Source organism: Echinops telfairi, unplaced genomic scaffold (assembly GCF_000313985.2).
Source record: "Echinops telfairi isolate 266 unplaced genomic scaffold, ASM31398v2 ScPeMD7_18;HRSCAF=68, whole genome shotgun sequence".
Taxonomy (NCBI): domain Eukaryota; kingdom Metazoa; phylum Chordata; class Mammalia; order Afrosoricida; family Tenrecidae; genus Echinops; species Echinops telfairi.
Window position 1 is genome coordinate 56,232,117 of NW_022103915.1, and position 15,445 is coordinate 56,247,561.

Sequence of the window (15,445 nt, forward strand, 5' to 3'; positions counted from 1 at the left end):
TTTTCCACACTCACCTGAAATGGCTTCAGGAATGTTTCCTCCATTGCCAGCCTGCCATACTCAGTGAAAAGCTAGAAGAGTGCACGTACACACGCACGCACGCACGTGCACACACACACACACCAATAAAAACAGCAAAGGAAAAAAAGCTTTAGTATCTTCAAAGTTTTACTTTTTGCATTTCTTCTGTTCATTTTGCCCAGAGCTGAAGCAGAACACATATTATTAAGATTATAGCCATCACTCTCATAAAATAATTATTGTAGAGATAAAGTAGAGCTTTAAAACATTAAGGACATAAAGTATATTTTTAAAAGAAAGTTTACATTTTAAACTTAATACTTTTTATCTCTGCAATAGGGAGCACCTTTTTAGAGGGGAAGATGAGAGATGGAAGAACACGCTAAGTGGACTTGCGAAGCAGAACTCGCGTTTAGATGACAGATTCGGAACCGATACAGGATACATTTACAGAAGTTGTTTCCTGAGGAGACTGACGGCAAGGTGGTAGCCTGGGTAATTACCAAGACACACAGGCATTTGGCGTAAAAAGTGGAGACTGCAATACACTGCCTTCTCACCTTTCATTTCTCCCAAATATGATGACGAGGCACTATGATTTGAGTTTTTAGGTTGCTGTAAATACACGGTTTGGGAGAACCCTGAGAAGGTAACTGGGCTCCTGCTTTGAGTCGCATCCAGACTGGCCGCCGAGTGGGTTTCCATATCTGTCCACAGGAAATGCCACTTTATCACACACAAGAGTAAAAAGGGCCAGTGGCGTCTCAGAGGTGGGAAAGATTAGTATCCCTTGCCCTTCTAGAATAGCTTCCACACCACCACACCTCCTCTCCCTTGAGAATTATGGGGGTTTAGATAAATAATTGATGGTAGGACCTATTTGTAGGCATCTGATCAGAGTGATTAAATGGAAGTCTGGAACATCATGTTTAAAAGCCAGCTGGTCCAGGGATGAGACACGCATTCTCAATAAGAATTATTTTGTAACATATCTTGAATTCAAAATCTTTTCTGAAGAAAGCTAAGGTGTTGCCATTTACAAGAGAATATTTTAAATTTCCTCAAAAAATTTTTTTACTTACTCATTTTCAAAATCCAGAATCAGTCTTTTTTTTTTTTTTTTTAAGAAACCCTTAACTGGTATCAACACACTACTGTGTCATGAATTCTTATTACAAAAAACTTCTAAATGCTGTTTCATTTATAGCCTACTTGTCATAAGTGATCAGTGTAAGGCCAGATTGAGAAGCCTATTAGAAGTAGAACAGCCCCTATTGTTTTTCTCAATTGCTAGCCATTCCAGAGTAAAAGGCCCAACAACATCTCAAAGTTGAGATCTGTACACTGCAAAGATTACCAGGTAAACAGAGAAGATATAAATGCTATTACCTGGAGGTGCTGAAGATCATCCTCCTGGACATTTTGTGATAAGTTATATACCTAGGTTAAGAAATAAAGTCTAAATGAAGGAATAATTAACATCATCTAAATTCTTATTTTATCATCCTCTATGTTTTGGAATAACAATGATCACACAATCAAAATCTTACATGCATTCTTATGTAACATTATTTATAAGATCTTGATAGAAGAGTGAAGGAAACTTGAGAGAAAACAGTGTACAAAGTCTATAAAATTGTCCTAGAAATACAATAAGTACCTGCTCTGAAGAAAGAACATTAAAATTATTTTATCAACCTAAGTTTGCAAAAAGCCTATAAAATGATCATTCTTCCCAGAATAACCAGAATAATAGTCTAAATTTGAACAATTCATATGGAAACAAAATGTTTTGAAAAATTACTTATTTTCCCACAATCAATTAGCAATGTCTATGGAATGTTCCAAGGAGCTCTTGTGGTGCAATGGTTAAAGTGCTCACTCTAACCCACAGGTCAGCAGTTTGAGCCACTAGCGACACTTCAGGAGAAAGACATGGCAAGAGGCTTCAGCAACGATGTAGAGCCTTTAAGACAGTTCTACTCTGTCCTGTTGGGTTGCTGTGAGTCTGAACTGACTTGATGGCAGTGGATGTGGTTTTTAGTTTCTAGACTGTTCCATAGCATGGAAGTAGGCTTCTGATTATTAGGCTCACATCTTTACACATATACATTATTGCTTCATGAGCAGCTGACTTGATCAAAGTGACTTTCTTTCTTTTTTGAAGATAGTAAATATTAGTAACCTCGAAGAAAAGTTAAGGATGCTTTTATGTTTACTGATAGAAACAATATGCTTTGTGTAGTTATTTAAATAACAGATTATTTCTCAAATAATAAAAAAATTATAACTAAGGACTTAGATTTTCACTGACAATATTCAATGGCTTCAGATCAAATATAAATAGTACGTAAATATTTAAAGGCAAAATCCATCTGGTTTTAATTATCTACATCTCTTGTTGATTATGAAGCAATTAGCTATTAAATCAGTACTTAAAAAATATTTAAAAGGCTCATTCCATTTAGTAAGTGCATTTTTAAAAGGCTAGTGAATCACAGGTTATAGTCATGACTTTTAAAGTGCTTTAGGGGACAAAAAATGAGTTTTTCCTTTCTCCTCTGTCCACCCTCTCTTGGTGGTCCTGATCAGATTCTCTAGCCTATGGTGACCTCATGGCTGTTCATTAGCTCCATTTTCTCTACTTACTGACTCCCACTTCATAATGTCAGCCTTGTCTTATATCTTGACCAGTTCGCCTCAGCTACATTTTAAGCTACCTTACACTTTCCGACTGACCTGCTCTGCTCTGCTTCTTAGCCACTCTCTTACTCTCTGTGCTCTCTAAGGAAGAAAAACTACCTAAAGATAGTCCTGAATTCTATTATGCTATGTGCTCATGGCTATAGCAAGAATCCAGGGACTTTCAGAACAATTTAGCAAGTCTACAAGACCTTCAAAAACAATACTTTAAAAATAAGTGAAAAAAACAGAAAAGGAAAGGAAGATTTCAAACATTATATGAAGACATTTACTTCACTAAATATATATTAAAGTGTTTTAAAAAGCTCTTAAGTGTTTTTACATTTAGAAATTTCCTCCTCATTATGCAAGGCAAATTTTGCATTATCTTGTTTCATTAAGCATAATTTATCATACGTATCCCTAATGTCTGCATATAAGATTTAATATTATTAAGCTTATGATAGTCTTTAAATGGATAAAAATTATCAATCCGACAAGATAACCTTTTTTGACTAAAGTAGGCAATCTGAAAAATGATCAATAATTATACTACTAACAGAAACAGTTCTACTCTTACAGATATCATAAGAATCAGTATGTTAATTTACTCATATTATAGACATGATTTACCATGCTTGTCTCATTACCACATATAGGTAGAAACACAAATATTCTTAAGTTTTAGTTTAAAAATGTTCATCAAAATAGATTCATTTTATTCCATACCTGTATTGAGCTGATCATTGTGCTAAGGGCAAATACTGTGGCCGAATCTCTCAAAGTTGATTGACTATCAAAGGTTCCCTGAGTATCCATCAGTAACACTGCAATCTACAGGCAAGTAGAGGATATTATTTCTAGAACATATAGACAATTAAGGCTATCACATGTTAACACCATATGAACTAAAACAAACCATAATCATTGAATTCCTAATAAGTAATTTCTTACATGTGTCATGAGTGCCACAGAAAATCAAACGATTACTTAGCTGCTGATTGCTGCCATGGTTCATTTTCATTAGCTATCCAACATCACGAAAACAGCACAGCAATGGAAACAAATACAGATGCCAGCATGCTGTCTGCTGTTCTATGGCCCTTACAATTTACCTCGCCTGGTCACTAGGGAGGGGGCATGCAATTGGATGCGACTCCCCACCTTCTTTAAGCTGCCTGTGTTTTCAGAGGTGCATTTCCAAGAATCTTAAAAAAAAAAAAAAAAGGTAATCCATGCAAGTGAAAACTCGATTTTATTCGAGAAGATACACGCCATACCTTTTTGCCATCAGGCTTATTGATAAGGAAGATTTCGCTCCATATCTGGATACCCGTGGTCTCTCGTTCGGATCCACCTCGCCATGAAAAACCGGTCAACGGTTCATTGTAATCTCCAACCCAGTCGATCGATTCCTGTAAATTAGTAAAGTCAGTGATGTGGAGCTGGAAATGTCTGTACAGTTTTTCCGTTCATCCGTTCCCATCCTCATCCTGCTCCCACTCTAGTGGAAAGAAAACAACATACGCATATTTCCTGCATTGACACAAACACTTTATTTATTCATCCAAAAACCAATTACAGGGGAGCAACCATATGCCACATTCTGTGCTCAGTCCTGGGGCTTTAAAACCGAAATGACACCATTCCACCAGAGGAAGCTCACAACTGACAGGAAGACCGACGTGCTAACAAGCCATTATGGTGCAATGCATGGTCAGCCAAATGGAACGTGTGTGCAGGGCATTCGTGGAAACAGCAAAGGAAAACCAACTCTTCATCAGGCAGGATTTCATAGTAGAGGAGGTGTGGGGGCTAAGATTTGGCCATTGCTTAGGAATTTTTAGGAAAAAATTAAGGTATGGGAGTGCACATTAATGTCAGGGCACACTGAAACATTCGATGCTTAAATGGCATCAAGATGGGTTTGGGTTGGGGAGTGCAGAGGGCAAGCAGCATAAGGAGATGCTAGACAGAGATCCGGAAAGGCTTTGTCAGGTACTTAAGGAAATTTGGGTTTATCAGTGAGTAGGGAGCTATGAAAAATCTGAAATAGAACAACATCATAGTTGGAGTTAAAAGATTATTCTGGATGCTTTACAGCAGCAGTTCTCAACCTGTGGGTCGTGACCTCTTTGGGGGTCGACAAGTGCTGCGATCCCTTTCACAGGGGCACCCGATTCATCACAGTAGCAAAATTACAGTTACGAAGTAGCAGTGAAAATAATTTCATGGAAAAAAAATTAACAATTTTATGGTTGGGGGTCACCACAACATGAGGAACTGTATTAAAGGGTCGCGGCATGAGGAAGGTTGAGGGCCACCGCCTTACAGGGTAGGCCGTCGGCAAGGAAGTAATAGTTAAGAGCAAAACTGTGGCTGTTACAAAGCTAAAACCTGAAGCAGGGCCCTATGGATGCTGAGGTAAGTGGTATTTGGGAAGCCAACGGAAAAAAGAACAAAGTAACTGTCAACTGTATAAAATACAGGGGAAAAAATCAAGTAAGATCAGGAATGGAAGATAGCACTTAGATTTAGTAATTAGTCGGGGTGACCTTGGTTAATAGTAATTACACTTATTTTGTTATTTGGTAGAGAAAATAAGTTATTAATATTAGAAAGTCTCATTAAATAACCTTCAAATCTAAAACCCTATGAATAAAAATATAAAACCTTACTAACACAGAGGAATTGGGGAATAGACTATTTGAATTAGTAATAACTTTATATGGACTATTACAAAAGAAATTTTATTTAGTTATATCTTGTCTTATTCTATAGGCCCTTATAGAAAGCTTAATTTTGATTATTTCATAAATTGGCTCCATTACGTCGGATAGTGTGAGACATGACAAAATAACAATTTATAAATTATTAAGTGTTCATGAGGGAGGGAGAGAAGGGAGGGGAAAAAATGAGGACCTGATACCAAGGGCTCAAATAGAAAGCAATTGTTTTGAGAATGATGATGGCAACAAATGTGCTTGACACAATGGATGTATGTACGGATTGTGATAAGAGTTGTACGAGCCCCCAATAAAATGATTTTTTAAAAATTGGCTCCACTATCTAACAGCCACTTAATTCAACCTTATTTCCTCCTCATTGCCAATACTTAAGTTCTACTAAGATGTACCATCTGCTTGATGCATAATCACACTCATCACAAGGGTCACACCTTTTCTGGAGTCCCTGTTAGTCTAGACCAGCGGTTCCCAACCTGTTGGTCGCGATCCCTTGGGGAGTCGAACGACCCTTTCACAGGGGTCGCGTGATTCATAACAGCAGCAAAATTACAGTGATGAAGTAGCAACGAAAATAATTTGATGGGGGGTCACCACCACATGAGGAACCGTATGAAAGGGCCGTGGCATGAGGAAGGTGGAGAACCGCTGGTCTAGAATGTCTCTGTGTCCTCCTCCTCCTCCTCCTCTTCCAAATCTCGCACATCTTCAAAGTCCTCCAGAGTCTTAATGTTTTATGGCGCGTTCCCTGACAACTCCTTCCTATGCACTTCTTTTTCGCTTACGCAATAGATGAGGCCCCCATTTAACATTTTCTATGCTTATTGTGCAGTGAGGTGGGTTATGTTGTCCACATTGGGCCAAGGTCTCAGTAACCTTCCGATGAATGTTATTTATGTTCAGAAACACGTGGGCTCATACTTAATGCTGATCTAATATTTCGTGGGCCTTAGTTCTGTCTCCTTGGTCAGACCTTGAGGTGTAAGTGCAGAATCTATCTCCTTCGGAATCTACTACAGTACAGCACAGTGCAGGAGTCAATAAATCCTTAGTAATTAATGTTATAATTAGAGTTAGCGTACTATAGATTTGCCTAGGAAAGAGTGTTGGGACACATACTTTAACAAAAACATGATGATAATTAGGAATTAGCATAATGATAACATTATTGTAACATCAACTCAGGTCAATGATCAATTTGGGATATTTATAAAAGCTCTATGCCTGAACATGATCTGAAAGACAAGGAAGAGATACACAAATAGTTACTTTCAAATCAAACCAGTTGGCATCAAATCAACTTCAAGTCAAAGTGCATATGTAGGCCACTGCTCCAAATCACTGTTGTGGTTAGGTGCCATCGAGTGTGTTCTTGACTCATAGTGAGCCTATGCACCACAGAATGAAATGCCCCCCTCACAATTGTGCTTATGCTGGAGCCCCTTTCTGCACATGATTGACAAGGTGGTAAACTGTCATGGAAGCAGGCTGCTACCTCTTTCTTGCATTGAGTGGCTAGTGGACTGAAACCACTTTCTGATTAGCAGTCAAGTGTTGTCTCCGACTGCACTGCCAGGGCCCTAGAGTTACTCTGGCCGATCATCCACTGGGGCATCCTTTTATCTATTTATTCACACATCATTTACTTGTTGCTATGTTCCGGGTACTATGATAGTTTCAGGACAAACTCAGAGCAGTTTTCCTACCATAAAGAACATAGATCATCTCTCTTTAAATCTAACGTTGCCATTTAAACATGAAAGGTAATTCCATAGGCAGAAATGAAAATAGTATTTGGTGCAAAAATCAGTAATAACATGCCTTTATACAAGGCACAGCTAGACAAATGTTCAGATTTGCTCCTATTTTCTGAATGCTTTCTAGACACAAAAGCAAAACAAATATGGTACACCTGAATGTAAGCAAATGTTATTTACCACAGACAATATCACAAGTGTCGCTGGGTGTTTCATCTTAATGTTTACATAACATGCCTAAAACTGTATGATCCCCCAAATGGAAGGTAAATTATTTTGTTTATTAACTTTCCCAGCTGCCTTAAGTAGCTGACGCTAGAAACAGAAAATGGTGCATTTTATTTGCTTTCAGTGCTGGGATTTTTGTGGTAATTCTGTTCTTGAGTTGTTTGAACTGAAGCTAGAGATTAAAACTGTTAATGCTAACATTGCAACACAGCTCAAAAACCCCTCAACTCTGAAGGGTAATCCAAGATGGATGAGGACAGCGTCAATGCATAATACAAAGTTTCTTTGAGTTGCATAGTCTCTTCTGCCTCAAAATCTGTTTGCATTGGAATTGCAATGGAGAAAAAGGGAGAAAATACTAGCATGTTCTCCTTTGCCAACTCTTTATTTCCCAAGATGAAATTGTCTGCTCCTGTAGTGATTTACAATCTCAGAAACCCTATACAGGGTCACCGTGAATCAGAATCTAGTTGACAGCAGTGGGTTTAAGCCGCTGAAAGTCTCACTTTCTCCTTTCTGTGTCACTCTGTTGGCTCAGACATTATGACACTGTCAGTTGCCTTTAGAGGTGGGGCAAAGGGACAGACTGACTGAGACAATAACATTCTGTGCTTTATTAGGGATTTGGATGACACGGGGGTATATGAATTTGCTAAAATTCTATGGATATACAATTAAGATATTTGTATTTTATTGTTTATAAAATTTACCTTAAAAGGTAAAAGCTAAATAAAAATATGGATAAATATGATGTATATAAATATGTTGAAGTATTTTTGGAAGAAGTTTATTTTGGAATGCAGTTTTAAAAATAAGATGGTACATAGAGATATGCAAGGTGGTGATATGTGTGATGAAACAAGGCTATTAGTGTTCATGGTAGAGGCTACATTGTGGGAACCCAAATGCTCACTGTAAAATTCTTGGAACTTCCGTGTATACTTGAAAATTTTAACAAAAATATTGAAAACAGAATTACATTTTAAAAGTTATGACAAAAATTCTTGGACATTTGAGGCATTGTAATATGTAAAGTTGATATCATATCACTATCATATGTTTATCGTGAAAAAAGTAAAACAGTTATGTTTTTAAAAAAATACAGCAAAGTAGCACCAGAGAAAAGTGTTCAGTGTAGTTTGGTCCCCAAAACATGGAGCATGGGATGGCCAGACCATTGTGTTTTTGCACAGGTGCGTGTTCATACTTAACGGTACACAGTAATGAGGTAGACGTATTGAACACTACGACGGGAGAAGACAAAGCGACAGAAGCACAGAAACAACAGAGCTTTCAAACACCTTTTACATACCTGGTTGTACATGTATCTCAACATGAAGTCCATCAGGAATGACTTTCCTTTCCTGAAGGCGCCCGCCACAGACACAGCAACCACTTCCTTGTCCCGGACAGCCTCTGAGAGCAGGATCCGATTCAGTGCAACTTCATCTAACTCAAAGGAATGGTCATCTTTGACAATGAGGACCTGTACTGGTCCTGCCTTTTTCACTGGCTCCTCCTCTTCTGAGCTCCATTCATAGGACTTTTCTGAAAACCCCCCTGTGGAACAAAACAGCAACTGGGTACAGCTGACCATCTCATAATGCACAGAAATGTACGTAGGCATACCTCATTTTACTGTGCTTGCTTTACTGGGCATAGCAGACAGCATCTTTACAAAGTGAAGGGTTATCGCAACCCTGTGTGGGCTCTAATAAATTGGGGGGACTTTGAGAAGAATGGGAATTCCAGAACACTTCCTTGTGCTCATGAGGAATTTGTACACGGATCAAGAGGCCGTTGTGTGACCAGAACAAGGGAATGCTTCATGTTTTACGATCAGGAAAGCGGTACATCAGGGTTGTATGCTCTCACCACAATTGTTCAATCAGGATGCGGTGCAAATGTTCAGAGAAGCTGGATGATATGGAAGGATATGGCATCAGGATTGGAGGAAGGCTTATTAACAACCTGCAATTTGCAGAGGACACCACCTTGCTTGCTGAAAGTGAGGAGGAAACAAAGCACTTGCTGGTGAAGATCAAAGAGTGCAGCCTTCAGTATGGATTAGGACTCAATGGACAGAAGACCCAAATCCTCACAAGTGGACCAACAGGTAACATCATGATAAATGGAGAAAGGGTTGAAATTGTCAGGGATTTTATCCTGCTTGGAACCACAATCAGTGCTCACAGAAGCAGCAGTCAGAGCAACAGACACATTGCGTTAGGTAAATTTGCTACACATGATCTCTTGAGTATTGAAAAGCAAGGATGCTACTTTCATGACTAAGGTTTGCCTGACCCACGCCATGGTATTTTCCACTGCCTCATATGCATGTGAAAATTGGACACTGAATAAGGAAGACTGAAGAATCAATGCATTTGAATTGTAATGCTGGAGAAGAAAGTTCAAGTACTATGGACTGCTAAAAAGACAAATCTTGTAAGAAGTGCGTCAGAATGCTCTCTGTAGGCAAGGATGGCGAGTCTTTGTCTTTCTTACTTTGGACATGCTGTCAGAAGAGACCAGTCCCTGGAGGAGGACATCATGCTTGGTAATATTGAAAGGCAGCAAAAAAGAGGGAGTCCCTCGAGGAGATGGATTGACACAGTGGCTTGAGCCACAATGGGCTCAAAAAAGAAACAAACTCACTGCTAACTCAGAGTCCTCCTGTGGGTTTCCAAGACTGTAACTGTTCACTGGAGTAGAAACCCATTCTTTTTTTTAAAATCATTTTATTAGGGGCTCATACAACTCTTATCACAATCCATACACACATCAATTGTGTAAAGCGCATTTGTACATTCATTGCCCTCATCATTCTCAAAACATTTCCTCTCCACTTAAGCCCCCGACATTAGGTCCTCATTTTTCCCCTCCCTCCCTGCTGCCCCCTCCCTCATGAACCCTTGATAGTTTATAAATTGTTATTTTGCCATATCTTGCCCTGTCCGACGTCTCCCTTCACCCACTTTTCGGTTGCCCGTCCCCCAGGGAGGAGGTCACATAGAGTTCCTTGTAATCCGTTCCCTCTTTCCTACCCACTCTCCCTCTACCCTCCCTGTTTCGCCATTCACACCACTGGTCCTGTAGGGCTCATCTGCCCTGGATTCCCTGGATTTTCCATTCCTATCTGTACCAGTGTACCTCCTCTGGTCTAGCCAGACTTGCAAGGTCGAATTCCAGTCATGGTAGTGGGAGCGGGGAGGAAACATTTAGGAACTAGAGGAAAGTTGTATTTTTCATCGTTGTTACATCGCACCCTGACTGGCTCATCTCCTCCCCAGACCCCTCTGCAAGGGGATCTCCAGTGGCCTACTAATGGGCTTTGGGTCTCCACTCCGCACTCCCCCCATCATTCACTATGGTAAGATTTTTTGTTCTGATGATGCCTTATACCTGATCCCTTCGACACCTCGTGGTTGCATAGGCTGGTGTGCTTCTTCCATGTGGGCGAAACCCATTCTTTCTCCTGAGGAGCTGCTGGTGGATTTGAACTACTGACCATGCAGATCGCAGCCCAACTCATAACCACTATACCACCAATGCTCCACTATAGTGTAAATATACATAATTTCTATATGCACTAGGAAACTGAAATACTTGTGTGACTCACTTTATTATGGCGGTCTGGGACTGAGTGTGCAATATTAATAAAGGTGTGCCTGTACATCCCTCTCAGCTCTCAAACACCTCACACAGGAACAGGGGGAATTAGAAATGCTCACTTTAATGTCATATGTTAATGTCATTCATACCATATACCAGAGAGACTTTATTTGGTCTGACTGATCATATGAGTTTTCATATCTAGAAAGCTCTAAGTCAGTGTAGAGAGGGCTTTTTGCTGATGAGTGAGAAAAATCAAAACAGAGGACTCCCCTTTTAGAGCAGATGAAATGGCTTTAATTCACACTTCCTTCATCACCTAGAAATAAGCTTATTCATTCTTATGATCCTGGCAGCACTTCTTCAAGCTGAACAGACGTATAAGAGGCAATTTACAGAGCACCACAGAATCTCAAGATTGGAATAAACCTCTAAAATTGTTAAGGTTGGTTCCTTTCAACGCATAAATCTCATTCATAAAAGCCTAGACTCTAAATGTCTAAATTTATAGCTTAAAGCATTGGGAAGCACAGATCATTAAATTGGGTGGGGTCAATTTGATTTAAGGACCTTCAATTCTTTGTCAAAGAGGACTACTTCTAATTCAATAAAAATGACGAAACTTCTGACGAGCTTTCTTGCAAACTGTTTAGGCCTCGTGTTTTATTGTGAGTTGGCATCAGCTCGATGGCAGAGCTTGGTTTATTGGGACCTCAAACTTTACTGATTATAATATGATAACTATTGTTAGCAGTAACAAAACATTTTACTTCTCCCTGAGACACATTTGGTACATTATACTTTAGTAATTTTTCCTTATTTTCTGAAGTTTCAGACAAAGTGTCACTGAATATATGAATAGCATCATTAGCCATCCTGATCTGCTATCCTGACCTATATATTCAATAATCACAGGAACATATGTATTTTTAATGTATATGTACTGTTTACCAAATAGACCATATACTGCTTCATAAATCAGATCTCATCAAACTTTGAACTATTAAAACTAATGAAGCTATTTGTGGTAGTTACGTAATCTGATGTCAGTTTGAGAGGATTATGAGTGAAGAGATGGAGTCTGGCCTGTCAATCAAGATATAACCAATAAGGCCTCTGTGTGGGCATGGCCTTCTCCTGAGAATTCTGGGAATTCCTGTATTTCCTCCTTGGAGGCAGGAGACACCTTTCTCTCTCCGCTCACTCCCTTGCAGACTCTTTACTGACAAGGTTGACTCCCTGTGAAACATCTCTGAGGAGAAGTCCCATGGACTCACCCTGATGCAGCCAGAACCCTGGACCTGGAGAATCCATGTGGAGACCCCTCCCAACACTGAGATGCGTACAATGCCACTGGATCTATAAGACTTCCCACCCACTGGCCTGTGATCTTCCTGCATTCAGCATTATTGCATGTGTTTCATGAGTCTGAAGAAGACTTTATAAACTGGTGTCGAACATATGGGCTAATATTGGATTTACGGACTTGTTCTGGACTGAGCTGGGGCATTTTCTCAATATCCAACTGTTCTTTATATAAAACTCTCTCGTATACACATTTGCGTGTCTATGGATTTGTTCTTCTAGTCTCCCTGGGCTAACACGCTGTTTTTTGGCCATAGGAGAATAAAATATGTTAAAGAAGACTTAAAATTTTTCAAGTGTATGGGGATTAAATAATAGGTTTCCAAATGAATTATGATTAAATGAAAATTAGAAAATGTTAATTAACTGATAATTCATATATGGCACATAAAAACAGAGAAAATGTATACCTTGAAATGTATGCAGTAGGAAAAAAGTTTGAAAAATTAGACTTTAACATCCACCTTAATAATTGAGAAAATACCAAATTAAATGCAAAGAAAAAGAAAAGGTAGAAACTAATTCTTTGAAAATAAAGCTCATAAACCAATGCAACAGAAATAAAGATCATTAAGACTGATTTAGTAAAGACTGATCAAAGAATAGAGGAAAAGACACTTATTACCAATATCATTTGAAAAAGGAGATATCATTATAGGTCTTATAAATATTTTAGGACCTTATGAATAATTTTATGCAAAGAAATTTGATACCTTTGACAAAGTGGATAGCATTTTAGATATCATGAAGAATGACGCTGAGAAAATACAAACATTTTCATCTTTGAAATTAAATGCATAATTAAAGGCATAATTAAAGACTTCATATAAAGAAAACTCCAGATACACTTAGCTTTCCTAGCAAAGTATCCAAACATTTAGGGAAAAAAAGAATACCAATGTCACACAAACTTCTCTAGTGAGCAGAAAATGACAGATCAGTGTCAGCTTATTTTATGAGGTCAAAACAACTTTGAGACCAAAAAACTGATAAAGATTCCATACAAAAGGAAAATTAAAAAGTAGTATCTCTTAATAAGGTAAACTCAGAAGTCCTAAGCAAGATCCAGGGAGTGTCTGGGTTACAGATCTCTGACTTACATGTAGGTATGAACCAATTCCCATAAAGTCTATTATATTAAAATTGAAGGTACATAAAATGGTTCATAATAACAAATGTTGCAGCCTGTGTTATATACCAAAACATTATTATGACTGCAGTATTATGTTAAAGATGTTTTCAGTGTATCTTGAAGTGCTCCTTTAATGTTTGTTATGTATAGAAAGGTACATTGTACACCATATAAAAGACAAATCTTTGACTAACTGATGTTAGATACACCTAACAGTTCCGACTTATGTACTAACTCATCTTAAAGACAGATTTAGTTAAGAACTTGTTCATAATCTGTGGACAGCCTGGATAGCAAATTAAATCCAACAATACATTTTAAAATGGATATAGCACTAGTGATATTGATTATAAGAATTTAGGGTTGGTTTAACATCTCCAAGTCCATTAATGTAATTCACTATGGCAAGATTTTTTGTCCTGATGATGCGAAGGCTATCAATCTTTATGGGAACTGAAAGCCTCATTTTTCTCCTGGAGAGTGACTGGTGGGTTTAAACTGCTCACCTTGCTGGTAGCAGCCCCACATGCAGCCCAGCACCCCATCAGGGCTCTGCTTATTCTGAGAGTCCGTATAAATGGAATAATACAAGATGTGGCTTGTTGGGACTGGATTCTTTCATTTATTAAATCTTAGCCTGATTTTTCAAGGTCTATTTACATTGTACCATGTATCAGTATTTTATTCCTTTTAATGACCAAATATGCCACTGAAAAAACATCACATATTAGGTTTATCTGTTTACCAGTTGATTGACATTGGGTTGTTTTCATGTTTTGACTACTATTAATAATATGTTGTAAACATTTGGGCACACATTTTTGTGTGGAAATTTTCATTTCTCTTAGGTAGTCAGTAGATTTTTGACAGAGGTGCCACAGTAATTTTTTTCCCTTTGGGTTTGCTTTTTACTGTTACTACTTTTTAATCATTTTATTGGGGGCTCGTTCAACCCATCACCATACATACATACATTCACTGTGTCAAGCACATTTGTACAATTGTTGCCTTCATCATTTCCAAAACATTTCCTTTCTACTTGAGCCCTTGGTATCAGCTCTTCATTTTTTTCCCTACCCCTCCCATCCTTCCTCCCTCCTTAACCTTTGATAATTTATAACTTATTATTATTTTTTCATGTCTTATACTGACCAATGTCTTATTCTGACACCCAATTTTCTGCTGTCCATCCCCCTGGGAGGGAGTTATGTGTAAATCATTGTGATTGGTTCCCCCTTTCTTCCCCCACTTTCCCCTTCCCCTCCTGGTATCACTTACTCTCATTATTGGTCCTGAGGGGCTTATCTGTCCTGGATTACCTGTTTCCAGCTCTTATCTGTACCAGTGTACATGCTCTGGTCTAGCCAGATTTGTAAGGCAGAATTGGGGTCATAATAGTGGGGGAGGGGGTAAGCATTGAAGAATGAGAGGGAAGTTGTATGTTTCATTGATGCTATACTGTACCCTGACTGACTTGTCTCTTCCTAGTGACCCTTCTGTAAGGGGATGCCAATTGTCTACAGATGGGCTTTGGTTCTCCACTCCGCGCTCCCCACTCATTTACAATGATATGATTTTTTTGTTCTGGGTCTTTGATGCCTGATACCTGATCCCAGTGACACCTCACAATCACACAGGCTGGTGTGCTTCTTCCATGCGGGATTTGTTGCTTCTCAGCTAGATGGCCACTTGTACATCTTCAAGCCTTTAAGACCCCAGATGCCATACCTTTTGATAACCTGGCACCATCAACTTTCTTTACCACATTTGCTTATGCACCCATTTTCTATTCAGTGATCGTGTAGGGAAGGTGAGCATGATGGATTATTAGAACAAAGTGTTCTTGGGTTGAGGGAGTACTTGAGTAGAGGCTCAATTTCTGTCTGCTACCTTAATACTTAACA

The 15,445-nt window shown here is 38.7% G+C and overlaps 1 protein-coding gene across 2 annotated transcripts in view; it reads right to left on the reverse strand.

The window, feature by feature from the left end:
• The window catches only part of ATL1 (atlastin GTPase 1), a 101,696-nt gene that overhangs the window by 52,733 nt on the left and 33,518 nt on the right, over positions 1 to 15,445 (reverse strand). For both annotated transcript variants that reach the window (XM_004698580.2, XM_004698579.2), the window contains exons 2-6: positions 8,745 to 8,992; positions 3,984 to 4,118; positions 3,433 to 3,537; positions 1,411 to 1,461; positions 15 to 71 (exon numbers count right to left, since the gene is read on the reverse strand). In XM_004698580.2, coding sequence (XP_004698637.1) covers positions 15 to 71; positions 1,411 to 1,461; positions 3,433 to 3,537; positions 3,984 to 4,118; positions 8,745 to 8,992 — 596 coding nt within the window. The remainder of the gene's footprint in view (positions 1 to 14; positions 72 to 1,410; positions 1,462 to 3,432; positions 3,538 to 3,983; positions 4,119 to 8,744; positions 8,993 to 15,445) is intronic.